The 25,434-nt window shown below is 53.6% G+C and overlaps 10 protein-coding genes across 10 annotated transcripts; 5 read left to right on the top strand and 5 right to left on the bottom strand.

The window, feature by feature from the left end:
• Nucleotides 1–437: 437 nt before the first annotated feature.
• Nucleotides 438–2,369, bottom strand: MRS44_007880 (uncharacterized protein; the record flags this gene model as incomplete). Its single annotated transcript, XM_065620689.1, has 3 exons — nt 438–750; nt 809–2,075; nt 2,288–2,369. 3 exons carry the CDS (start codon nt 2,367–2,369, stop codon nt 438–440), a joined length of 1,662 nt encoding a protein of 553 aa, XP_065476761.1.
• A 4,379-nt stretch (nt 2,370–6,748) lies between these two features.
• MRS44_007879 (uncharacterized protein) lies at nt 6,749–7,816 on the bottom strand (the record flags this gene model as incomplete). The annotated part of the gene is made up of 2 exons (XM_046281066.1): nt 6,749–7,648; nt 7,715–7,816. 2 exons carry the CDS (start codon nt 7,814–7,816, stop codon nt 6,749–6,751), a joined length of 1,002 nt encoding a protein of 333 aa, XP_046134113.1.
• A 469-nt stretch (nt 7,817–8,285) lies between these two features.
• Nucleotides 8,286–10,073, bottom strand: MRS44_007878 (uncharacterized protein; the record flags this gene model as incomplete). Its single annotated transcript, XM_065620688.1, has 8 exons — nt 8,286–8,506; nt 8,558–8,731; nt 8,783–8,859; nt 8,913–8,955; nt 9,005–9,553; nt 9,603–9,727; nt 9,781–9,927; nt 9,985–10,073. 8 exons carry the CDS (start codon nt 10,071–10,073, stop codon nt 8,286–8,288), a joined length of 1,425 nt encoding a protein of 474 aa, XP_065476760.1.
• A 2,159-nt stretch (nt 10,074–12,232) lies between these two features.
• MRS44_007877 (uncharacterized protein) lies at nt 12,233–13,272 on the top strand (the record flags this gene model as incomplete). Its single annotated transcript, XM_046275958.2, has 2 exons — nt 12,233–12,911; nt 12,965–13,272. The coding sequence occupies 2 exons, from the start codon at nt 12,233–12,235 to the stop codon at nt 13,270–13,272; spliced, it is 987 nt and encodes a 328-aa protein (XP_046134114.1).
• A 370-nt stretch (nt 13,273–13,642) lies between these two features.
• MRS44_007876 (uncharacterized protein) lies at nt 13,643–15,593 on the bottom strand (the record flags this gene model as incomplete). Its single annotated transcript, XM_065620687.1, has 4 exons — nt 13,643–14,897; nt 14,936–14,952; nt 15,003–15,363; nt 15,424–15,593. The coding sequence occupies 4 exons, from the start codon at nt 15,591–15,593 to the stop codon at nt 13,643–13,645; spliced, it is 1,803 nt and encodes a 600-aa protein (XP_065476759.1).
• A 1,103-nt stretch (nt 15,594–16,696) lies between these two features.
• MRS44_007875 (uncharacterized protein) lies at nt 16,697–17,549 on the top strand (the record flags this gene model as incomplete). Its single annotated transcript, XM_046269200.2, has 5 exons — nt 16,697–17,015; nt 17,076–17,093; nt 17,155–17,265; nt 17,324–17,442; nt 17,493–17,549. 5 exons carry the CDS (start codon nt 16,697–16,699, stop codon nt 17,547–17,549), a joined length of 624 nt encoding a protein of 207 aa, XP_046134116.1.
• Nucleotides 17,550–18,821: 1,272 nt separating this feature from the next.
• Nucleotides 18,822–20,096, top strand: MRS44_007874 (uncharacterized protein; the record flags this gene model as incomplete). Its single annotated transcript, XM_046279450.2, has 4 exons — nt 18,822–19,077; nt 19,127–19,197; nt 19,258–19,373; nt 19,427–20,096. 4 exons carry the CDS (start codon nt 18,822–18,824, stop codon nt 20,094–20,096), a joined length of 1,113 nt encoding a protein of 370 aa, XP_046134117.1.
• A 359-nt stretch (nt 20,097–20,455) lies between these two features.
• MRS44_007873 (uncharacterized protein) lies at nt 20,456–22,520 on the bottom strand (the record flags this gene model as incomplete). Its single annotated transcript, XM_046269201.2, has 2 exons — nt 20,456–22,099; nt 22,149–22,520. 2 exons carry the CDS (start codon nt 22,518–22,520, stop codon nt 20,456–20,458), a joined length of 2,016 nt encoding a protein of 671 aa, XP_046134118.1.
• Nucleotides 22,521–22,892: 372 nt separating this feature from the next.
• On the top strand, nt 22,893–23,711 carry MRS44_007872 (uncharacterized protein; the record flags this gene model as incomplete). Its single annotated transcript, XM_046269203.2, has 2 exons — nt 22,893–23,057; nt 23,115–23,711. 2 exons carry the CDS (start codon nt 22,893–22,895, stop codon nt 23,709–23,711), a joined length of 762 nt encoding a protein of 253 aa, XP_046134119.1.
• Nucleotides 23,712–24,468: 757 nt separating this feature from the next.
• Nucleotides 24,469–25,228, top strand: MRS44_007871 (uncharacterized protein; the record flags this gene model as incomplete). The annotated part of the gene is made up of 2 exons (XM_046269204.2): nt 24,469–24,680; nt 24,748–25,228. 2 exons carry the CDS (start codon nt 24,469–24,471, stop codon nt 25,226–25,228), a joined length of 693 nt encoding a protein of 230 aa, XP_046134120.1.
• Between the last annotated feature and the right edge of the window lie 206 nt (nt 25,229–25,434).

The following is a 25,434-nucleotide window of genomic DNA, read 5'->3' as shown; positions in this document are numbered from 1 at the left end:
TTTGATGTGCTCGTTCCGTGTGCCTTGCCAGAATACTTACAGGTTAAAAGAGTTGCGAGGGCCCGAGGTCTCTCCGCCAGTCACCTAGGTGCACTAGAGACCACTGGTACCCCCTTACAAGAAGATTGTGAACTCGTCTCCAACACTTTGTTCACTAACCGAGAGCACACCAGACACCGGTCCCCGTCTGGTTGTTCTCGCTCGCCAAATGTTGTACAGTCCAAAGAGGTGAAACGAAGATGTGAGCCAGCAGGCTCTCGGAACGGCAACCCCTCCAGCTCTCTGTATAATGTGTATGTTAAACCATTACCCCTGCCTGTGTGCGTGAGGTATCCACGTTCTTCCTGGTCCAGTCAAATAAGGGTCGTATCGTCGAGTCCGGCGTAGACTCCAGTTGATTCGGCTCAGCTAAATGGTCCGAAATCTCCGTCGCATCTCTATGAGAAGCGACGCTGCACACCCTGGCCGGCCATCACCTGCTGGTTCGGGATGGGCGCTGCCATGCCGTACGGGTTCATCTGCTGAGGGAACGGCTCCATGTGCGCTATGTAGCTACCTGAAAGTCCCTGCTGCTGAGTGACTGGACAGTCTTTGTGGGCAAGGAGCAGCGTCTTCAGGTTGACAACTTCATCTCGAAGCTGGTTGATCTGCGCCGTCAAAGCATCATTCTCTGTGCTGAACATCTCAACCTTGGTCTGCAGATTGGCCAGCCATTGCTTTTTCCTTTGGCGACACTTGAGGGCAGCAACACTATTCCAAAGGTTAGTAATCAATCTCAAACTGCCATTAGGGGGGTAGAGATGCATACCGATTACGCTCGAGAAAGTTCTTTCGCTTCTCTTCGTCTGTCATCTTGGACTTGGAGCCACCCTCCTCGTGCTTCATGTTGGCTTCATCATCAGAGTAGTCCATGTTGCCATTCATAGCAGCGTTGTTGGTCTTGGTCTTCTTGTTGGCGGGCGGCCTGACTGGAGGCTCATCCGCCTTTCGTCGGCCATTAGTGGGAGGCGGGTTCCTCTTGCCCTTGCCTCGCGTGTTAGGTCTAGCCTGCTCGCTTTCATCTGACGCGACGCTACCCTCGCTAACACCACGACCAGACCCGACAGAGCCACCATTGACGCTCGACATCTGTGGAGACGTGTTCATATTCTGGGGTGCGACAGGCGCGGGATGGGCGTGACCAGGAGCGCCCGAGGTGGGAGCGAATTGGTTCGCGTTCTGAGCACCGTTCCTACCGTGGGCCAGCATAAACAGACCATTCGCCGCGTCGTTATCGTGCGGGTCAAAGGGGCCCGACGCGGGTTTTGCCTCAGGCTTGACAGTGGGAACACCGTTGGGCATATCTTGGGGTTGCGAGGTGACAGAAGGAGGTTGCTGTGGTGGAGGTGGGGGCTGGGGTTGGTTCTGTGGTCGTGGTGGAGGACCGTTGGTTTGCTCACGCTTGGCAGCGGCGCTTATAGCAGTTCGATGAAAATCGAGTGTGCTGGGCGTAGCTCCGCCACTGGCGAGCTGCGCAAAAAGGGCCTGAGAGTTAGGGCTGGGGGCAGGGAACATAGAACCGCTCCCGCCAGGCGTCAGGCCGGTCCTCAGAGAGGACTCGTTGGGGGTAGGGAAGCCGCCTCGGAGGTGATGAGTATCGCCAAAATAATCACTGGCCGGGCCAGAAAGCATCGCCGGGCTCAGAGGTCCAGTCCGCAACGATCCTCCTCCCCAATTAAACGGTGTTGCGTTGCTTCCGGGCAGGAGAGAAGATGGTGACGTCAATGCAGCGACAGAGGGGAGCTTGGTTCCACCTGGAGTCTCAGGAGCGCCCCCGAAGGACTGCTCGAATGGATTGGGCTCCAGACTGAGGGATCCGCCGACTTGGGCAGCGAAGTAGTCGGGAGTGTTGTTGCTTTGTTGTTGACCGGGTCGAGGAGGAGGCGCAAGTGGTTTGGCTGGTTCGGCATTGGACGCAGCCTCTGCTTTCACGGGAGGATCGGTTGCCTTCGCGTCGGTCGAGGGATCTACTGCGACGGCAAGAGTGAGCAAGGGGTACAGACAACTACCAAGGGGAACGATGGTATCGACAATGACTAGGGACGAGGGAGGAAGGAGTGAGGCAATGACGGAGGTGGACGGAGGTGGACGAAGGTGAAGATGGTGAGGGAGGTCGGGGAACGATGACGATGATACGTCATTCGAGTAATTGGCAGAGAGGTAAAAGCATGGAATGCCACTGCTCTGACTGCTGCGAATGCGACACAAAGGACAAGTAGTAATGGGTACGATATGTCCAAGGACTTACCTGGTCGCGGGGGAGAGTTGTTGGATTGTTTTGGGGACTTCGACTCGCCTCCAGCAGAGGCATCAGTTGTTGAAGTCCCCATGACGATGATGTATTATATCTGGGGCAGGCGGCTAGGTTGATCGAACTTGACGAGTGGGGTGGGTGGTAGGAGAAGAGGATGGAGGAAGACGAAAAAGTCAAATGAGGTCAGAGGCGACGGCAGGTAGAAAAGCAGCGCGACAGCCGGTCTACGACCGCAAAGATACTATAGGGCAAGGTAGTCCAGGAGCTGGACTGGGGAAGAGTTGCAGTTGTCGTGGACAGTCAAAAGCGCACGTACAGCGCACCGCATAAGCCTCTTGGAGCTTCTCGATTGTTTAAGCCGGTTGGGACGAGTTGTTGAGTCCAGGGCGGCGCTTGCTAGAAAGGCAAATATCTGGTCGAAGATGGATATATGCGTACTCGACACTCGGCGTCAAAGTCGTCCAAGGAGGAGATGTGGGAGTGTGCAATGCGTAGGTAGATAGGTAGGCGAGGCGAGGCGCGCGCGCACGTCTGGGCGTGCAACAACGGGTGGGAAAGAATATTAGGGACGGGCAAAAAAGAGTAGAGACGGGAAAATAGATGTTCAACTGCGACAGCGTTTCTGCAGTGGAGTTGCGGCTCGTGCCTGGCGAGGAGCGTCCCGTCTCGAATGAAGAACGACAAAGCGGGCGGCGTTGTTTGCGGGATTGCGTCGATGGACGAGGATTGTGAAAGGATCAGGTTGGGAAAAGACGTCAGAGATGACGTTTGTGGGCAGCGAGGAAAAGAAGGCGCAGAAAAAGAAGGCGGCGCTGGGCTCCTAGAAAGGCCTGCTTGGGGGTGGGTGCGGCCGGACCTGGGGGGCGAAAAAAAATGGAAGAGCCTGAGAGGGCGACGCGCTAGGGCGGCTGACAAAACCCACTGGCCACTGGATGGAGTGTACTGTGCGTACTGTGCTGCAGGTTGAGTCGTCCGATTCTTTCCCCTCTGCGAATGTCGGGGGAGCCAATCAGCGTCGGCCGTTGCAAGGAGGGGAGCCTGGACGGGGACAGAAGTGCCAGAGGAAATAGGGACGATCGCCATGTCCTTAAAACACCCCACGCATCGGTGATTACTTGACGATTCTAATTATGGCATATATCTAGCCTTGAGAGATATTGCTCACATCGTGTTTGATTTATATCCGTCTTCTGAATTAATTATCACCAGCAATCGTGCCGAATTTGATACTGGCTCAAACAAAGCAAAGCACCTTGCTATCTACAAGTCGGAATACCTAGCAATGCACGATATTTACACTGTGCGGGTACACGAGCCACCAGCACTTTGCTTGCTCCACACCCCAATTCAAGCAATTGCAGAGCCAGTGTCCAGCAGGATGCAAGAGAAAAGCGGGTCTCGAAGCCGGAGCAACACCGTCATTCCCACCCCCTCGGCCCAATTGGCCTGGCGCACGTCGCGATGACGCAGGAGTCCAAGGAAGGCCATGCCTTGTCAAAATCATGGATGATTGTTCACGACAGCCAGCAATCATCACCACCACCATCAGCGACAACGACAGCAGCAAGGACCGTTTTCAGGGAACTATTGTTTCAGGGCCTTTCAGAGCCAGCTCGAGCGCGGTTGACTGCATCGAAACCCTTCGTGTTCCGCGTTCCAATTTGCAGCAATTTTCTAAGAGCTCGTGACCTCGTCTCGAATCCTTCCTTCCGTCCCTTGCTTGTCCGTCCGTGGTTTCGGCTCTGGAAGGCGAGATGGATCAAATGTCACGTTTCCTCTCTCCACACAAACTCACATCACCACATCTCTTTCTGACCTCTTTGTCTGCCTCAACCACTTGACGATTCTTAATAATCGGGCGACCCTTCAATGCCTCCTTTCCTTTCACGGTCCTTGCCGGCATCCACCGAGTTGAGGCGCTGTCGAAAGATCGACGTTGCTGCAACACCCCCCTGAACTCTACCACACACACACTCACGCACGCCCGCACAAACAAACAACCTCACGCATTCATTCACAACCCAGCAGATTTAGAAGCTCTTGATTGCTGCAAGCCCCTTTCTCCGACACGACCTCTTGACCGACTTGTTAACCCCATGTCTCCTCTTCCGGTCCGGGGGACCGCCGAGATGCGGTACAGGAGACAGGAGTTCAGCACTTGCACCAAGTAAAATGACCACTTTGCTAGTGGCCAGCTTGACAGCAAAACTTCGAATCCTTCCCCATCTCCTTCTCTGCGATGCTCGGTCTTGACTGGTCCAAGTCTTTGCAGGTTACAAATCGAGGCGGCGCGCTAACTCATCCCCCCTGGACCATATCGGATCCTCGTCAGCGTCACCCCAATCTGGCCATTTCCCGCCCGGGTCACAGACAAAGATCGCGTGTACGCGCGCGTTTGAGAGGGAGTCGAGTCGCCTCGCCTCACAGCGGCGACAGACGCCAGATCCGTTTAGCAACCTCTACAAGAAGAAGGGGATCAGAGCGTGAGCAGCAACTAATCTCGGATGGTGTCCCATCTCACCCTGAAGATTTCGGGGAGATTTCACAGATGGCTCCGGAACTGGTGGGAGGGGGGAACTTGATCCAACCCAGCCAAAGAGAGGCCAGAAACGAAACGAAACGCGAGGACTTGCAAATGTTGTTGAGCACACACAGTGTCTCGTTTGAGGCCAGGACGCGCTTGGGTCCAGCACTGTGCTGATACCTGCAGGCGTTCAAGCGCAATATGACTGGCCCATGACGTCAGCTCAGAAACACGGACGTGCTGGAGACGGACGAGACGGACGAGACATCTCTCTCTCCCTGTCTTTCCATCCGTCTGTCTCCTCTCTCCTCGTCCATTGTCACAAGCTTTTGGCCGTCTGAGGAATGTCCCACCCGTTACGGTCCAGTTTTGTCCAGCGTCCATCCCAGAACCAGGTTGGCTGGCTCGGCCGGCTTGCATCTCCGTTCAAGCCGTGCCCCTTGGCTCGCATTTCTAAGCGTCCACTTCCAAGCTTTTCTTTCCCCCAAGCGTTCCGTCCGCAGCCGCGACATGAACTAACTGACTGATGGCGTGCACACGAACTCTCAGGGGCCAAGGCATGGGGAGATGGTGCTACACGCCTCAGTTACGGTTTTTCGAGGCTCAACAAACACACAGACATTGTCCCGCATTGGCAATCTAGAGGCTCATGGTTCTGTCCTGTCCATGCCCCACACGAACGTGAGAGAAGACCCGCCTCCCTTGGGCTATGACGCATGGTTCTATCGCCAAAAATCATGGCGACATGTCTCATCAAGCCTCGAATCTCGCGTTTGGCGATGGCAGCTGACACGGCCGAGGGGAATAAGGCGTATGTATGTGCGAGTGTCGTCGAGCATTGCTTGAAAGCTGTGAGTCCATTTGATACGCCTTTAAACCTAGAGCAGAGCCGCCTCCAGTCTCTCTGAACTCTAATTGAGACCATGACGTGATGTCAACTCGGCCGAGCTACGGATGGCGTTTCACGTTCAACTGCATATCAACACAAGTTGTTGACACCTACAACATTCAACACTGGGCTGGACGTCTACTGTACGCCTGGTGGCCGGGCAAAAGAGCCCGGATTCAGAAGACGGAGCTGGCTCCTCGGCGCTGGCTCCTCGGCGCTTGTGTCCAAGAAATCGTGCCCGCCCTGAGAGCCTGTATCACAGTCGGATCGGATATTGGAGGATGATCGAGATCCCGACGGCACATGATCGAGATTCGATGTGCGACTCCGTCTCGGATGGGACACTTGGTCAAGTTGTTTCCGGCTGATGCCAAGTATTGAGCGGTGCCTTGTATGTGTCTGAAGTGCTTGGTGGTATTGCACGTCCCCATGTAGTAATCCTGCTGTGTTTCTGACGTATCGCTTTTCCATGAATAGCATTCAACGGCCAAACAGGATCAGGGCGCCCATTTTCCCTCTCTCTCCTGGGAGGCTTTGGTACCTGTTGCAGATCCGGCCGAGACCCGCGACCGTGGGGCTGGTCGTGATGGGTGGTTGGTGTTGCGCATTTGCAATACGGCCACCCTAGACCATGGCAGTGAAAGACCAGATGTCTCCGAATGCTCTGCATCGTGTCAGTTGACGAGACTTCTGCGCGAGGTAGCATGGAGTACTATCGCGTTCGGAGCTACACGTCTGGGAAAGGTGTCTATGAGTCAATGAGCAAGTTTGGCTGTGTGTTGGGTGCTTGTTTGCTTGTAAGTGAGGGGATTCCCAACCAAGCTGAAAAGCCACGGTCGCCGACAAAGGGGAACAACACGCAAATACATGATTCATGAACTCGCTGTCAACACAATACATATACTCTAATTCACCCCAAAAAGCTAGGATATGAATCACAAAAAAAGGCCCGCGGCTTAACAACCATGTCGATCCCAAGAACTCAAGTTCGCGACCCAACAAGACGGCAGCAATTCTCCATCCCCGCTAGCAAACGCCCTCTTCACAACCTGGCCTCCTTGACCCTCTCTACCCTGAACCTGTGCCTCGGCGCATGAACTCTCACCAAGCCCTCAACACCTCGGGTCTCGTACACGACCTCGTCGGCGTCAATACTCGTGAGCGTCCCCTCGTCACGGCCCGAAGACCCCGTGTCAGTCGGCCAGACCATCACCGCCACGCCCTTTCGCAGGCCCTGCGCGAGAACGACCGCGTCACCAGCCTCAACATCCTTCTCGGGCTCGCAGAACGACCCGGCCCGAATTTCGCTGGCTGCCTCCTCGCCGGAAAGAGTCACGGGGGCGCCCAACCGCTTCTTGGCCGCCGACACGGCGCCTTGGAACCGTCGGATCCAGGCGTATACGCGCGGGTACACAGAGGGGGAGAATCTGTCCTCAGGTAGAGCGCCTGGGAGGCCTGTTATCCAGTGGAACGGCCAGATGGCCTCAATGTCGGCCAGGCTCGGCTTCTCGGTCCCCAGGATCCAGTCGCGTCCGTCGGCGAGGAGAGTCGTCTCCAGGAAGCCGATGGCGCGGGCCACCTCGACGAGCGCCTCTGGCTTCCTGACATCCATGCCACTGCCGTTGAGTTCGGAGCCGAGGAAGTCGCCTCTGTCACGGTAGTACGCCGGGTCCTTGAGGAGAGGTAGGTCTTGCGGGAGGAGTTGTAGAGCTGTGGCTAGGATGCCCGTGTCGTTGGTGAAGCTCGACAGTAGACGCTCAGCAGCGACTTGGTCAGGGCTCGTGGCGCCGAGGCGAGGCAGCTCAGGAAACATGGCCTCGAGCTTGCGCATCTGTAGCCACGTGTCGAGATAGACATCGCGACCGATGGCGAGAATTGGGATACGACGGTATGAGATGCCCAGGCGGGAGACGTCCGGTCGGGGCATCAAGGGAGGTTGAATCTATCTCACTATTAGTACCAAGAAGTATTGCCAAGGTAAGTGATATAAGCTCAAGCTCCAACTTACACATTGGCTGTACGGTATGCCACGTAGGGCCAAATACCATATCAGCCGTCTGGCATATGGTGAGTAGGAGTAGTGGTAGACAATGACACGAGGGTTGGCCATTGTGATTGATGCCACCTTGTCAAGATCAGCCAAAAAAAGATCTTAGTGCTTCAGCAACCTTAACACAAATGCCCAGACCCAAAATTAGACGATCTAGACTCATGATCCGGCTCTGAATCTCATCAAGCCTCGGACCCTCGGTTGATGATGCGGGGTGCGGGTCGTCGGGACGATTATGTTCATGGCCGCCAAGGACCAATCGCGTGTTACTCTTGACCACATTAGTTCACTCTGCACTAGACTACAATCTATAGCCCTGTCACGACAACTACCAGTCCTCATTGAATTGAGATTTGATTGCACTCAGTTACTATTCTGGCCACCTACTTTTTGTCTCCCATCGTCAATGTTGGACGAAATTGTCCCATTACATACACATCCCCAGGTGCCCTTTAGGTGTAGAGTGCAACTCCCAAAACGCGTGAGATCGGATCGTGACCGAACTTTTGTTGTTCCCGAGGGACTGGATTTACCAGACTGAAGCGTCGGCAGTCGAGGCAGCTGGAGCAACTGTCCAGCCATCATCGGCGATCTTGTGATCACCGCTTGTCTGGCCGCCAGCGCTAGCCCAACCAGCGTCGTTGTCGGCATCACCGAAGTTGCCTCCATCCATCTCGTCAGCGAGAGGTTCCTTGCAACGGACCTTTGTGTGGCCCATCTGCTGGCAGTTTGAGCACTGGACCTTGCTCCCTAGAACTCAGTTAGCACCGCTGGTAGAAGCTGTCCTATCAAAGCACTCACAGTCCTTGGGCTCTGGACACTCTCTGCTGTAGTGGCCCGGCTTGTCGCAGTTGCGGCAAGTGACGCTGGACATGTCACGAGGCTTGTCGCACTCCTTGGCCATATGGCCCTCCTCACCACAGTTGCGGCACGCGCGACCACCACCCTGGGGACAATCCTTGGCGAAGTGACCGACTACAAGGATTAGTTCATGTTGAAAAGAGTATAGGTAGCTGGTTTACGCACCTTCATTGCACTTGCGGCACTCGACATTGGCCGGGTTAGGGGGCTCCTCACAATCAGAAGCCTTGTGACCAGATTGGCTAAATGTATGTCAGTCATTGAAGTAGGTTGAACGTCCGGACCTGCAACTAACCCGCAGTTCTTGCACGCAAACTTGTCAACGCGAGGCTCAGGGCCTGCCGAAGATGTTAGCAAAACGACAGTTGACTAGACTCCAATACTCACAGTCACGAACACGATGACCCTCTCCGCCGCAGTTGTAGCAGGAAATCTTGGGAGCATCGGTGCGTTCCGCCTTCTCCTGGGTACAGTACTTGGAGATATGACCAAGCTCCTTGCAGTTGCTGCACAGGGGGATACCCTTGTCGACGACCTCTCCAGCATCGTCAAGGCGAGCAAGGAGTTCCTCGCGGTCCTTGGGCCAACCCTCGACCTCACGAGGACGATCCGCCTTCTCGGTGAAGCGGTAGGAAACGGTATACTTCTTGCCAATGTTTCCCTGGAGGTCCATGTTGGCGAAGACCTGAAGAAGGGGCTTCTCGGAAGCAATCAGCCAGAGACCGATGTCTTTCTCAACGAGAGCGGTCTGGACATCACGGTAAGTGGCCTCTCCGTTGGTCGCCTTGATGTACTCCTGGACGCCCTCCTTGGCGTCGTCAACGTCTCTCTCAGCAACGGCCTGCTTGATCTTGTTCAAGGCCTCCTCGAGAGAGACATCAGCAATGTGGTCGCGGTTGATCTTGCGAGCGTTCTCGCAGTTCTTGCGCATGTGGCCTGTACAGATGTGAGCGAAGCCCACGCCCTGGAGCATTGTGAAACAAACCTTCTTCACCACAGTTCTCGCAGACCATGGGAGGCTTGTCAGGGCAATCCTTCACCATGTGACCAGGCTGCTTGCAGTAGCGGCAGGCCATCTCCTGAGGGTTGGGGCACTCAGCACGACGGTGACTGGAAGTATCAGTATGTGAGAAACAAGAGACTTGGTTCTTGAAATGTCATACCCAGTTTCGCCGCAGCCGAAACACTTGTCATTGTCGTTGGCATGGCCATTCTCGGCACCATCACCGTTCTCAAAGCCACCGTTGTCGAATCCATCGCCATTGGCAAAGCCGCCGTTGCCGAAACCGCCGTCATTGCCAAAGTTGTTGCTACGAGGGTTAGACGAGGCGAAAGAGTCTTCTTTCATCCCCCGAGAAGAAACTCACGTGTCCCGCTTTCCAGTGTCCCACTCGCCCTGACCTCCAGTGTTCCACTGGGACGACCCCCCCTGATCGGTTTGACCCCAGTCAGCCATGATTAAAGGCAGTGTTGGAAACGAAGGTGAGTCGCTGTAAGCATTTGTTAGTATGAGACGGGCGTAGAATAAGCCTGGAAGTGAAAAAAGAAGGATTTGAGGAAGTTAGGCTGCGCGACCTTCCCGATCTTGCGTGCAAGGAGATGAAATAAGAGAATCACTAGAAAAAAAGAAGAAGAAGAAGAAGAAGGAGAAGGAAGAGAGCTTGAGATATGCTCTTGAGATGCCACTCGGGCTGTTAAGCCTAGAACTTGGTACGCCTGTGATGGTAGAGATCGAGACGAGGAGAACCGCAGGCGGGATCGCGAGCTCGCGAAGAGCGGGATAAGAGAACCGCGAGAGTTCGCGAGGGACCGCAATATGCCCGCGCGAGCACGGTATGGGGGAATATGAGAAGAAGGAGAATATAGAGCGATTGTACCTTGCGTATCGGTGTGTACCGGCGTCGTTGGCGAGCTCGTGTTGAGATCGCGGCAAAGATTGGAGGTGTCTTTGCGTGAAGAGGGAGAAGGAAAGGACCTCTGCTTTATCTCAAAGATGCCTTAAGCACAAGGTGCGATGCCTTATGCTCAACGCGGAGAGATGAAGTTGAGGAAGGTGCGTTGGGTTCACAACTACGATGCACGTTCGCGATCGAAGAAGGGAGAAGGAAGGCACGCGACCGGAGCAGATGCCTCAGGCGAAGATGTTTTTCAAAACAAACAGGCGTGTGTTTTTCTACGAGAAGATTCTATAGATGCAGGACGCAGTGACCGTCCCGGTAGCGGGCAGTTGCGATCACTGCTCATCCTAAGGTGGTGAAGCCTTAGGATGATACTAGCCTAAGGGAAGGGAACTCTGCGATAAAACAAGGCAGCAAACAGCTACGGGCATAAAGAAAGTAAATATTAAAGAAGACTACTCTAGAGGTAAAAGAAATATATAATAAATAAGAAATAGAAGAAATATAAATAAAATATTAGAAGACTAAGAGTAAGTAGTTTGCGGTCCGTCCCGCTACTAAAGAGCAAGTACGAGTAGTTTATTAGACGCGAAGAGATACTGCTAAACCGCGTGGGTCAAGACAGTCAAGTTCTAGAACAAAGGGGCAAGCAGTCTCGCCACTGGTAGCAAAGGTCAGCTTCATTAATAGCTCTAACGTTAACCCAGCAGTGCTTGCTCGGCGGCGAGCCTCACAAGCACAAGCGATTGCTAAGCACGTGTTGAAAGAACCCGGTATGCTTGACCCCGGAAATCCCTCCTCCCCCCCACAACAGCTGCAGCATGTGTCCAGCACGGAAAATTAGGGTGATCGGTGCCACGGAGCATGAATCCGCTCACGAGATCACAAGATCGGCAACCTATCCCCTTGGGCCAGAAAGTGCCGGGGAACACAAATCGTCGTCGTCGGGATTGGTCCGACATCGCTCGACTAGCCCGGAACACTCACCCCCATCTTTTCCGATTACCAAGGACGATATGTCAGCGTAATCACAAGTGGTGGCATAGGACAGAGCACGGTCGGGAGTCGAGGGTTCGCAAGAGCCGGGTCATACGGTTTAGCAGGCGATTTCTACATAAGCGAGAATTGCGAGTTCCTGCATCTCCGGGGGAGAGGTGAACTGAAAGGGGAGGTGAGAGGTGAGGTGAAGGTCTGGGATTAAGGTTGTTTCGCAGCCGCACAGTGTATCCCGCATATTCTTGAGGACGCAATTGAGGAATTGGGTCTAGTCAGCAACCCGTCATGATTATCTCTGGCTCTGTCCGTAGTACAACTCCGTCCAAGCACGGCTGCAGGGTCGATTTGTGGCTGGCTCCGCACCTCCGCAGTCGGAACAAGGGGGGCCCTTATCGATATCATGGGCTTCCGTTCGTTGTCCGTGGAAAAGCAGAAGTGAACCCCGCAACTCTTGATATCGATGTAGTACCGTCCATCCGGGGACGCATCCGCACTGTATCACCCGCTTCTGCCAGGGCAAAGTGCACAGTCCATCTGCGGCGGGCCACACGCGGCTACTGCTTCGATTGACTAATCCGGTTCACACCAACGCCCTGGGCTAAAAGTCGTCAGGGCTTGTACCGACTCCAATACAAATCCAGCGCCCTGTCCCCTTCCCTTCTCTTCCTCCTCGTTGTCTTCATCTTGTCCTCATCAGCTCTTCCAGTCTCTCTCTTTTGCAATGGCGCCCGCAACCCTCATGATCGATCCGAGCGACGATTTCGTCATGCCCGTCTCAAAGTCTGTCTCGCCACCCAAGCGGACGCTGCTTCTGGCTCCTCCCACTCTTGCCTCCCACTCTTCCGCCCTCTCGTCTGTCCTCGCCGACTATGACCGCTCCGTTACCGATCTTCAGATGCTTGACCGTCTCTCTGCGGGACTGGTCAAGCTGCCGTCCTCCACCTACGACCTCGTCCTGATCCTCGCCGACGCCTCGTCCATGCTGGGCGAGTCCCTGGCTCTGATGAACCGCGCCGTTCTTGGCCCTGTCGCGGAAGCCCTCAAGCCCAACGGTCGCCTGCAGTCGCAGGATGGAAACAGCCTGGAGGAGTCCACCCTCTCTAAGGAAGCGGTGCTGGCCGGCCTGGTGGCTTCGCGGGGAGGTTTCGAGAAGCCCAACTACGGCGACAACGAGGGAGCCGTCACCTTGAAGTTCGGTCTTAAGAAGAAGAACCAGCCCGCTCCTCTTGCGGATGGTTCCGTTCCCCTCAATCTGAAGAAGAAGAAGCCTGTCGAGGTCAAGCCCGTGGTCCCCGCCGGTGTCGGCTTCATCGATCTTAGCGACGACCTTGACGACGATGACCTCATCGACGAGGATACCCTCATGACAGAGGAAGATCTTTTGCGCCCCATCAATATTCGTATGTCAATTCCTTCTCAGTATACATGCCACATCTTACTGACCCTCCATCAGCTCCTGAGTGTCAGCCCAAGGCCGGCAAACGCCGTCGCGCTTGCAAGGACTGCAGCTGCGGCCTGGCCGAACGTCTTGCCAAGGAGGACGCTGAGAAGCGCGCCGAGGCCGATAAGAAGCTCGAGAGCGTCAAGTTGGCCACTGACGACCTTGCCGAGATCGACTTTACCGTCCAGGGCAAGGTTGGCTCATGCGGCAACTGCTCGCTCGGCGACGCTTTCCGATGCGACGGATGCCCTTACATCGGCCTGCCGCCCTTCAAGCCCGGCGAGGAGGTCCGGCTGCTCAACAACGATGTGCAATTGTAAACTTCAGACTCTTTTCATGAACTACCACGACGGCGCGGCACTGCAGGCGTATTGACAGATTTGATCACGGCACGGATTGGATTCTCTTGGGAACCTGGGATAGGACAAACAAAGGCTGCATCACAAAAGCAGCCAGGAGGCAAAGGCTGGTTTTCTACGGAGCGCTCTAGATTTTAGAAATGGCGTTCACGGCGTAGCTCGGCCCATCTAGATGATTACAACAAAAATATGATTTGATTTCTACTTCAACTACCTCCCTATACAAAAAACGCCTTACTCCTATACCGACCTCTCAGTATGCAAAAGACCACGACGCCAGCTAAATGAATGTTGGACCATGGTCCTGCCCAAACCCAGTGTGCTTTCCGTTTTATGAACTAGGCTCAGCATACTTAGTCACAAACTTCTCCCGAGTGTCTTCACGGTTTGCGGGAAACCTGGCGCTGGTAGCAGTGGCCGGCGTTGACCCGTGCAGATCGTCCAGCTCGCTCTCGTCGAAAGCGGCCGACTCCAGATCACCTGGCTGTGACTTGGCCCGGAAGCCATTTGAATGACTGGTGTTGTCGTGGTTGGCAAGGGCATGGTACGCGGCTCCCTTGCGACGCTCGCGCCAGACGAAATAGCCCCATGCGATGACAGCGATGATGACAATGACAAGAACAATCTCGCCAGACTTCTGGTAAGCTGCCCACTTGGCCTCGTCCAACTGCTTCTGATGGTCCTGGGCGGCAGACTGGGTCTTGTTAGAGGCGCCACCCACAGTGGTCTCGGGGCCCTTCTCGCCGTCAATGCGGCTATCGGTCGGGTCGCCTCCGATGTTGCTGATGTCGACACCCATGAAGCGGTCCAGCATGTCCCGGCTGCGGCGGGGAAGGTCGAAGGGGACCATGTGAGACGAGTTATAGATCAGAACGTAGGTCAAGTTTCGAGCCTCTTGCCAGAAACCGGCAGTCTCGCCCTCAAAGGTCCAGTCGCGACGAGGAGCCCAGTTTCCAGGGGTCACCTCAAAACCCTTGCCACCATTCCATTCCAGCTTGCTGATAAGTTCCTCAGTACCAAGATGATTGCAGATAAAGTCTTCGGCTCCAGAGAAAAGGAGGACTGGAACCTCCTTGAGAATATCTGGCAGGAGTTCAACCGCAGGCTTCGACTTCCTGGCAGTAAAGGCACCGCCCACAGCTCCGTTGCACTCTGTCCACCCGGTAGACTTCATCGCGGAGACATGCAGAGCGTCGACGACGTCCTTTCTTCCGAGATAAGGAGTCAGGTACTCCAGATCCGGGGGCCAGTTCATGCCACAGCTGGGGTAGGTGTCCTTGAGGCGTACATCGTACATGTTGATACAGTTATTACCATCCCGGGTCAGCTCGAGGATGTTCTTCAAAATCTCCTCGCATTCGCCGTAGTCGACGCGGCCAGGGCTGGAGGCAATGACTCGTTCGCAGCCTCGCAGGGCAGATTGCAGCTTCTTGTCGTTATCGGAGCCCTTCTCGATGATCCCCTTTTCGTGGGCGAATGAGATATAGGCGGGATACTGGTCCACGGGGAGATCCAGCCATTTCCAATCAACAATCCCTGGAGGTTCCAGGCTTTGCTGGGATTCTTCTTGTTGCGGGCGAGGATGGCTTTGGCGATATAGGGGATGTGCTGTCCAGCATAGGACTCGCCAGCGATGTAGATCTGCGACGTCTTAGCAAGTCATCATTTCCACAGGGCCAATAGATACTCACGTCATCGCGATCATACTGGGGGAAGAGGGCGAACCACTTCTCGAGGAATTGGATAAACTGATCGGCCATCTCGTCAAGTTCTTTCACGTAGGCATTCGTGTCGACCAAGCTAAATCCAGTGCCCACAGGGTTATCGACAAACAGGAGGTTGGCAAACTCGCCCCAGGAGCCATTGTTGTAGTAGAGGTTCTCCTTGTCCTTGAGCCGATAGGGGCCAATCTCCATCATGGCGCCATCTTCGGAGCTGCATCCTGGTCCGCCGTTGATCCAGATGACGGTTCGTTGCTTGTCGGCGATGTGCTGGTTCTCAAAGTGCCAGAAGAACAGATTTCCGTGGCTCTCGGGGGTAACTTCGATATGACTGCGATGAGGATGAACGCGTCAGCGGGAGCGGACGAGGCGGAGACACGTGCCAACTTACCCAGCATGCATCTTGATATTAGGGCCATCCGCAGGGAGCCCAGGCAGGTCGCGAACATAATAATCTGCCGCTGAATTCGGTGTTGCGTCTGCCGCGCCCAGGATTGGCCCGAGGGAGAGGGAAAGGAGGGCGACCCATCGCCTCGGGGAGGGTATCGATAGGAAGGCCATGATGAAGTTGCGGACGGAAGACGCCGCGGGAGGTGTGAAGGAGACGCAGAATCAAGGAGCGAGCGCGTTTGCGTCTTGTACGGGGGAAAGGAAAGAAATAGAAGAGAATAAGAAGAGAGATGAAAAGCCGATGCCAGCCAAGAGTTGGTCGACGAACTGGCCTGGCACAGTTGAAACGATGGATCTTGAAAGGGTTAAAGGGAGAGGTGGCAGGTCGAGACCCCGGATTACAGATTACCTCCTGCCTCGCCTGACGACAGCTCCGAAACTAAGGTACCTACCTTCGACGGGACCTACGGGGCCATTGAGCCCCAAATGTGCTGCAACCAGGCAAGCAAGCTTCCGCTTTAGTGGCGGCCGAGGACGAGGCTTGGGGCTCGGCTTTGTGGCTTGGCGCCAGTTCTGGCACCGATTCTTCCGGGAAAGGAGACGGACGTCCAGGGGCTCTTGTAGTGGGGATATCTCCACTAACAATTGCCTCCAATTTGTGCCTTCGTAAGAGGAGTTGTTGTTGACCACGAGACTACGATTTGGGATATAAGAATGTCTTACTACTGCAAGTGTTGAGCACATTTGCTCTCTACTGCCAAGATACTCAATAGACTGTGTGGCGCCCTGTTGTGACCGATAATCAGTGCTGAATAACAGCCTCGTTTGTCTGCAGGGAGTATTGGAGATGGATCCGCGGATAGATGCGACATGGATCTTTACAAGCGTAATGTGCGTATTTCGCATCGAGGAGAATAGCTATGAATATACATGCTTTACTCGTATTGTTTCCTGTTTATCATGCATCTTCTCTGCTGCATGGATCTGTTTGCGGAGTCGCATCACTTACACACTTTCTCGTGGCACACAAGCCCAGTGCCTCCACTGGCGATCTCTCACTGGATTGCCTCTAGCTAGCAATTTTTCCAAAAACCCTCTCTTGGCCAACCAAGCGCACCACCAAAATCTCTTTTACAGAGTCATATCAATAAAACAGCCAGGTCAAGATAGGCTTTCAGCTCATCTCGGGCGTTTCTAGACCATCCACTATCACGGCGTGCACAAGCGAGTAACCCCTGCCGACTACTACCCCTCAGCGCAGACAAAGAAAAATCATGGCCACCACAGGCAAGACGTTTATTGTCGAGCATCTCGACCCAGAGCTCGGCCCCTGGTCAGAGCTCGAGTACCTGGCCATTGCCAAAGAGACGCAGGATACTCACGGCTCCTTCATCCTGTCCAGTCTGCCTCCCACCTTCAAGGTCCCTGCCGACCTGGCCAGCAACCCCGCCTTCACGGCCGAGCAGCGAGGCGTTGAGGAGCTCTACGCTGCCAACAAGTCTCGCGTCTGTCTGCTTGATCCTGCCGCTGCCAAGGATCTCTCTCCCGAGGATGGTGATACTTTTGACGCATTCTTGTTTGGAGGCATCTTGGGTACGTTTATATCCAAGTCTGTTGGGAACTGTGGAAGAGTTACTGACGACTGCCATCCAGGCGATGATCCTCCCCGAGGTGTGTAGCAATGACAAGAATACTTCCCAGTGGTGGTACATTACCTAACATGGACTCACAGACCGAACATCCGAGCTCAGGAAGAAGGGCTTCGAGGGTCGCAGGCTGGGACCCAAGCAGATGACAACAGACACAGCAGTGCGAGTGACTCGCATCGTCGTGCAAGACAGGGGTTCGTCACCGCCATAGGTACATGGTGTTATGCTTGGAAGCTCATAGTGACCATTTAGTGCCCGTTGACAAGATTCCCTACCTCGACTTTCCGGAGCTCAAGTTCAATGAGCATGAGAGCACCGAGATGCCCTTCCGCTATGTTAAGGGTGAGGATGGCAAGCCTATCATGCCCAAGGTCAGTGATCGCCCGTTCCATGCAAGTCAGATTCTAATATGGCATTTCAGGGCATGGTTGAGTTGATCCAGAAGGATGCTGACAAGGCTGTGGATGATCTATTCTAATATGCTGAATGATTATATCATCCCTTGAAGCCATATCGTCCCGACTCTACGTGGAGAATCAGGCCCAAGTTGAGTCTCGGCTCCGTGACAGCAGCACATATCTCGCACTGTAGTAGAGATGCTTGTATTTGCCTCCTGCCTTACTCGTATACGCACCCAGTCCTCGCATGGCGGTGGGTGATATTGAGTCTTGGAGGACACACATGATAGGAATATCTGGTTGGGCATACACAGCTCCAGCTAACAGGAGACTGTGTAGCACCATTGTCCCATTGGCCTACTGAAAAGTTTGAAACTTGATAGTTAATCGTACTGGTTATGGCTTCAAGTCACCACGTCTCGAGTTAAACCAGCGTGTATCACAGCAATGCCACAGCATTTCAAGAAACGAGAATCCACATATAAATAGCTAAGTATTCCGGTCAACAGACCAAGCCCTTCCATATTCCCAGCATCCTCAACGAACAACCCCAACCTTTCAACATTACTAAACTCTGGCAACTAAAAGTCTTCGAGATGTGCACAACTACCTTCATCAAGTACCACTGCAACATATGCGACTACCTCGTCCGCTACGACCAAAAGGAGGAGAAGTGCGAGCATGTCATGAACAATCAACCAGAAATGTGTCAAAAGAAGATATTATCTCGGAAGGAATCTATTGATATACGGTCATGTAAAAAGTGCGAGCAGCGGATCCTTGATGCAATGAAAAAGACAAGGGACACAGCCGTTTAGGACATGGTTAGACGCTGGTGAGATTTGCTGATGGAGAGAGCAAAACATACTCAATGGTTCCAAAAGTAACAATTTTAACGCTTTCTGATGCTATCTATGCCATAACCTGTCTATCTCGAATGAATGCAAACCAACAAGCAGTCCTAAGATCGAGGTGATTGCTTGGCATCCATCTCGTCGTTGATAGAGCTACCCTGGAGCACAACGCAATCTTTTCAGTGTGGGTGCAATTGACAGTATTCACAACGAATTGTTTTCAACAAACTCGTGTAATGATAATACAGACGCTCATGGTTTTCTCTAGGCGGCATTGATGTGATATGAAGCTCTTGTCACTTAAACGAGGACAATGTCTTCTTGGGCGGATGATGCAAATAAGCAGATGTTGCACCAATCGCGACTGTGATCCATTCTTTCACTGGAACCATCGAGACTGTTGACAGGGATGCATATAAGAAATCAACGCTCAACACCAAAGACTGTTACAGGAAGAGACACACTGTATCTCCATCCCATGGGGAGATACATGCTATAATGTTTCACCTTCTCACGAAGTCGAGGTCATTGCTCGGCCGACAATCATTCCCATGGCGGCAATGCTACTCTCATGCAACGACAAGGTCATCAGAGCCTCTCCGGATTCTCTTCTGCGGTTCCGACGACTTTAGCTGCGCATCTTTAAAGGCCGTATACGAGGAGCATAGCCGGAACAAGGATCTGATCGAGTCCCTAGATGTCATGGTTCTGCCCCCAAAGCGCATGGGCAGAAGCTTCAAAACACTCAGAGAAGGTGAATCAACAACCTTTTATGTAACCTATAAATACTGACACTCGAATAGTTCCCTGCAAGATACTAGCGGAGGAGTTGGGGTTGAAAATTCACCAGCGTGAAACATTCACAAAATGGGAGGTGAGCTGCTCAAAGCCTCGGCCAGCTTGTTACTTCAAGAGACTGAAAGAAGCTCTGTAGCTACCCGAGGCTACGAACCTCGTCGTCGCTGTTTCTTTTGGATTGTTCGTCCCTCCTCGGATATTGAGATCGGCCAAGTATGGGGGCCTCAATGTGCATCCTTCTCTACTCCCAGAGTGAGTCGAAACCAATCTCATGGATGCAGACGTAGTGATTGACAACAACACAGCCTTCGAGGACCTGCACCAATTCACCATGCCATATTAAGAGGTTATCAAAACACTGGAGTTTCTCTCCAGACTCTCGACGACAAAGCCTTTGACCACGGCACCGTGCTAGCCCAGACTCCTCGCCCAGGCATCCCAATACCCCCCGGCTGCACCGTCCAGGAGCTCACTGGCCTCCTCGCACCCATCGGAGCCCAGATGCTCGTCCAAGGTCTACGGGACGGTGTGCACATACCGCCTCATCAGAGGGTAGACTGGAAGGCCGAGGATCTCAGAGACAGGAAGCTCGTCCACGCGCCAAAAGTCACAAAGGCTGATGGGCAGATCAACTGGGGCGACTGGACGGCCGACGAGTTTGTACGGAGGGTGCGAGTTCTCGGGTCGATCTGGACGCACGCCGTCAACAAAAAGGGCCAGACCAAGCGGCTAATCTTCCAGGACGCCGAGGTCGCATCTCTGATGGATCTCGCCGTCTATGGCTCGCGAATGTCTCTCCATCTGAATCTAGAGCCGGGGCTGGAGGGGCCCAAGTATGAAGCTCTTGTAACGGACCAGCGTGACGGGAGCGCCATCATCCATATCCCCAGCGGCGAGTTGATCTGGGTCAAGAAGATTAAAGAGGAGGGAAAGCCGGAGCGAGACGCGACGATTGTGCTCAAGTCTTTTCAATAGTCGGCATTGTGTCGCCGGGATTGACCATGAGCCTGCATATCAGCCGTGGTTCTACAGATGGTGCAGGAATAGCCCATGTACATGTACTATTAGCATCAAGTCTAGACAATGTATTATATCACAGGGCGATGCCAGCTGATGCTGAGTTGATGGTGAAGTTTGGCCATGGCATTGGTTTGACATGCTCTTCAATATTGATTCTATGCGTACGAGTTATCGAGAATGACTAGTTTAAATTAACTTTGCATTCCCACAATCTTGACGCGCGTTCATGAGTGCGTAATCACGACTCGGGGTATCATCCAACTCTACCTAACGCGATAATCGACTCCTCAACTTCTGGCCACGCCCACCTCGCCTCACGCAAGACGTGTACGGATCCACTCAGTCCACTTGCAGAGATCCTCCATGTGCTCCAGCACCCTGCCAAGGTCCGACCGCGTCAGCTCCTTATTCTTCATCTTGGCATTTTCATCTTGAGGGATGACGTTCTCATCAGCCACCTCCACTACTCCGTCCTCGAGCACCTTAAGCGTGACGTTAGCCGTCGAGTTGCGGAAGGGGAAGACGACCTGCAGATGAGGAGTAGGATGGACCCAGAGAGTGACATCCAAGTTGATCTCTTCACTGGCTGGCGTCTCGGGAGCTGCAGGAGCAAGGTCCATAAAGTCTGCCAACTCATTTTTGCTGGCAACATTGGGTTTGGGTGCTGGGGTTGGTGCGCTTCCTTGCTTGGGTAGCGGTTCAGCTTCCTTCGTCTCGGACCCAAAGCTGCTTTCGAGCAAGGTTGAAATGAAAGCATATTGCCGAAGCAAGGGGAGCATGTCGATAAGCTGGCGAGGGTGAGAGAAGGGCATCTCGGTAACCACCTGAGAATATATAGGTTTGTAGATGAACAACGAGTTCCGGTGAGACTTGACCAATGGCTTCTGATCTTTGTCATAGACGCGGACGTCGCGCTGACGAGTGATTGTCCGGAGCTCACTGGGATCCTGAGCACTGCCAGGAGGCACAGGGAAGAACAAGCTGTCAAAGGTAGGCGGATATCCAAAGATGGGCGGAGCGCTCACGTTCGCAAGAGCATGCAACCGCATCCAGTCGTTCTGAGGGAGAATGACAGGAGGGTCAAACGTGACGGTGAACATGACCTGAGGCACCCTTGCCGTTGAGAGATCTGGCTGAATCATTTCCATTCCAGCGTCCTTATTCTCTTCGGATGGGGGCAGCACAACATTATCGGGCTCTAGCCAGTCCAGGCTCGGCTTCTTGGGATCCAAGGTCGGTTCAGTTGTCACCACGTTCTTGGAAATCCAGTCCTCGGAGACCCTCACAGGCAGATGACCGATACCTCCCATAGAGGCGCATCCAATTAAAAGTGACCAGACCTTTTCTCGCTTTTCGGCAAATGAAGCGAGTTTGTCGGTTGTTGGTTGAATAAGTCGTAGGGACTTCCAATACTGTAAAGCCAAGCCCACCCGCTCTCTCGGGTGCATAATAGGGAATCCATGCCGCGTGCACATGGCTGCAACAGATAGCGCACTTGGCGACTTGTTGATCCCTGGCTCCTGGCTGAGTTGGGCCACGTCCCACTGATAAAGTCTCTCCAGGCTCACATAGATACCTGCCAAAGCCTCATGACAGTCGAGTCCTGGAATGATGCTGAGCTTGTCTAGAACTGCTAGTCGTTCTAGATTGATGGCGAATTTTTCGAGGGTTTTGGTCAATGGGCTTTGGTTTGGAAGCAGTTGAAGATCTCTGAGGAGGATCTGACTTGCTCGATCGACGTGCTTGGTGACTGAGGGAGCAGACTCTGGAAAAGCAAGCGAGATGTTTTCGACGATATTATTGTCCAATGTAATATCCAACTGAATGGCTGAGCCTGCGATGACAAGAGTTCTTCGTTTTCGGCCGTCAGGTGCTGTGTGGTCTTCTGAAAGACAGTCGAGCCCTATTCGCTGCGCCAGACGTTCCAAGCCGGCCTCGCTGACGAGTCCCTTCTTTTTCTAAGAGAAGTTAGCAGAGAAACGCATTAGGAGCAACAAGACCACATACGTTCAAGACTTCGATAATAGTTTCCAGACGCTTCAGCTTATCATCCTCCGCAAGGGCACCCAGATTCCCAAGGCCGACGCCAACATTGTCGAGGCCAATATCAAGACCAGTACCAATACCAAGGGCTCCCATAGCTGCCGCTGTAGATGGACTGTCGAAGTTTAAGGGTGCATTGGAGGCTTGCGCCGCCATGAGCGTTGAAGCAGGAGACTTCTTAAACTGCTGCGGCGACGAACGCGGCCCTCGGGGTGAAAACACGGCATGAGCGGGGTTGGAGAAGGGTGTAGATACGGGAGGCGTTGCGACAGCGAGTTGCGAGGGCGTGCGGCCCTGCTGCGAGGCGACGTGCTTCATGGCTGTTGGCGTCGCCATGTCGATGAAGCCGATGCCCTCCTGTGGGAGGGAGGTTTCGTAGCTTGTTGTTTCGGCAGTCGGAAGATAAAATTCGGTCGCAGGATGATGGATCAATCAGCGATTACGTTGGTAACAAGTTGAAGGCGATGTCTGAGCAGGTCGCAAAGTCGTGTGCTTATGAAAGGTTCGAGTGTTGAAGGTTCAAGTTAAAGAGCATCGCGCAAGTCAGGAAGGAGCTGGAGACGCGGGATGCGTGCACGGTTCGGCCCCACCAAGCCGAGTTTAACCCCTGCCTTCCGCCCGCATTCTTTTTGTTGGAGCTTTGCTCACCACCAAGAAAGACAAGCTCTTTATTCTACGAGCTCGCCTTGGTCGAATTCAGATTGCGCCATGGCCACCGCTGCACAGGCTGCACGTGCTGTGCGCGTCCAGGAAACAGCAAAGCGCTCTGTATCCATTGCCGTTTCACCACCGCCAGTCACGTTGACCGAGAGGCGGTCCATTCTGCAGTTGCTGGAGAAGCATGGACCGGTCGAACACTTTAGAGCCATCCCGGTAGGCATTCTTATCAGCAAAGAGGCTTGCTAATTGTGCTAACCATACACTTTCCAGGGCAAGGATGCCTCATTTGTATCGTTGATGAGAGATGCTGCAGCCGTCACCAAAGTGACTACCAGTAGCCCATACAGAGTCATCGTCCAGACACCGACCAAGTCCACGACACCCGCGAACGAAAAACGCAAGGCCAGTGCTGGAGGGTTTGGGACTCTTCTGAATGTAATCGAAAGTCGACATACGTTCAAGCAAGACAATCAAGAAGATGCGGAGAGGGAGTTTACAGTCGAAGTATCTCCGTCTCCTGATTACCGACATCAGCTCAGCGCCAAGTCGACATTGAGTAGACCATGGCCCGATTTTATCAAGGATCAAAAATCTTTTATTTCCGAGACCCTTAACCAATCGCTTCCCGACTCGTTGGCGACGACAGGACTGAAGCAATGGGCTCCCGATTTTGGCGCGCAGCCATCGCGAAATTCCAATGCTGCTGCGCGATTTGCACTTCGGAACGGGATCCCGAGCAAATTCAGGCGCTCTAGCGGGAAAGAGGAGGAGTCTGCAGAGAATGACGAGCCAGAAGATGCCGAACTGGAGGATGATATCGAACAGCCAACAACAGAAAAAGAAAAGTCTGTTAAACAAGACCCATGACAGGAGACGAATCTCAGCTCCTCGACTGAGGCTTAGCCAGTTGCGCAACTCATGGCTAAGCTAAGCATCTCCACGCCAGAAGATCTCGAATTAGCATTAGCTTTTGCCTGAGGCGACGATCATGTTCATCCCTGGTATCACGCGGCGATGAGGCAGCCCAGACGGTTTTCGCCGAGGACCAGGAGGAAGCTGTCTCGGTGTAATTGCACCATGGAACAAGCAGACCATTCCAAGACTGAGCACCTTACTTCACCTCGCCAGGCTTCTGGACTCGATTGGATCAGCCAAGGATTTGGACGTGTGACGTTGGAAAAGCGACGGCACACGTCCCAAGGAAAAAGATCCTTGTCAAGACCAACAACAAGATGGCCCGAATCAGGCATAATCGAGCGACCCCACACCCCGGCAGATTAGCCACGATTCGACAAAGCCACCATATCTACGTCACTGCGTCGTAGAACCTGTCCCTCGCGATGGGCATCACGACCATGGCTTGGCTCTCTGCATGGCGGGTTTCGGCACGGACGAGCCCAAAACAGGGCTTGGTGATGACGTCTCAGCCAAGCACCGCCGTTCCATCTGCTGCGCAATGCTTGTTGCCCTGAGTAGCGGCATTGTGTCGCGACTTATATCTTGGCCGTCTACGACCTCGATTTCTTGTTGGGTGGTCATCGTATCTCTTTGTTTTCTAGCATCAGCTGTATCATCTATACTCTAGCGTGTTCTACTCTTACACCGCACTATACACCACATCACAATGGGCGTTGGACGATTCATCCACCATTTCGGCGGCTTCTTGCTGTTCGCAGCGACAGTCTTGCTCATCGTCGTCGATATCACTGCTCCTGTAGTCAACGATATCGCCATCCTTAAGGTCGACCTTAACGAGCTCGCCCGGACCAACACTAGCCAGACCCCAACGACAATCAACTTTGGCACCTTTGGTTACTGCATTCTCAGAGAGAGCGGGTAAGTCTTGGCCAATCGTCGAGGCGATGGCCTCCAAATTGTCAACACCATACTAACAAGCCTTTAGTGATGAATGCTCCAAGTCTCAGATCGGCTACAACCCTGCCTCTGTCATCTACAACGCTGCTGGAGGCAATGTCGTTGAATTCTCTGATGCTGCTGAGAACACGGCCAAGGCATTGACTTATGTCATGGTGCTGCACCCCGTTGCTACCGGGCTCTGCTTCATCGCCTTCCTCCTGGCCCTCGGCGCCGGCACATTGGGCTCCCTGATGTCGTCGCTCGTCGCCCTCCTGGCCTTCTTTGTCACTATTGTCGCTCTAGCTTGCGACTTTGCTGGCTTCGCCATTGTCAAGAGACGGGTTAACAACGCCGACATCGACCTCAACGCTGAATGGGCTGTCGGTATCTGGCTCGTCCTTGTCGCTGCTGTCCTCGCCCTGGCTGCCACTATCATTGTCTTCTTCACCTGCTGCTCAGGCCGTCGTCGCCGCAGCCGCGAGAGCAAGAAGATGGCTGCCTACCAGTCCTCCCCTACCCGGTACTAAGTAACGTGGGTTGAGAAGAGGCACACTGCAATTTTTACTTGAGTTTATGGATTCTGTTGAGAAGATGAAAGAGGAGGACTAATGACTACTGTTGGATTAAGCCAAGGGAAATACCCCAGAATGCTCTTTAGAGCTACTTTTCTATACGCAAATATGAATATCATGACATTTTCTTTTCACCTGTACATTACAGATAGGATACCAAG

This window comes from Fusarium solani (genome assembly GCF_023522795.1).
Source record: "Fusarium solani strain SB1 chromosome Unknown bctg00000004, whole genome shotgun sequence".
NCBI classification, from domain to species: domain Eukaryota; kingdom Fungi; phylum Ascomycota; class Sordariomycetes; order Hypocreales; family Nectriaceae; genus Fusarium; species Fusarium solani.
The sequence above is the reverse complement of the archived record's forward strand: the minus strand, read 5'-3'. Positions and strand labels throughout refer to the sequence as shown.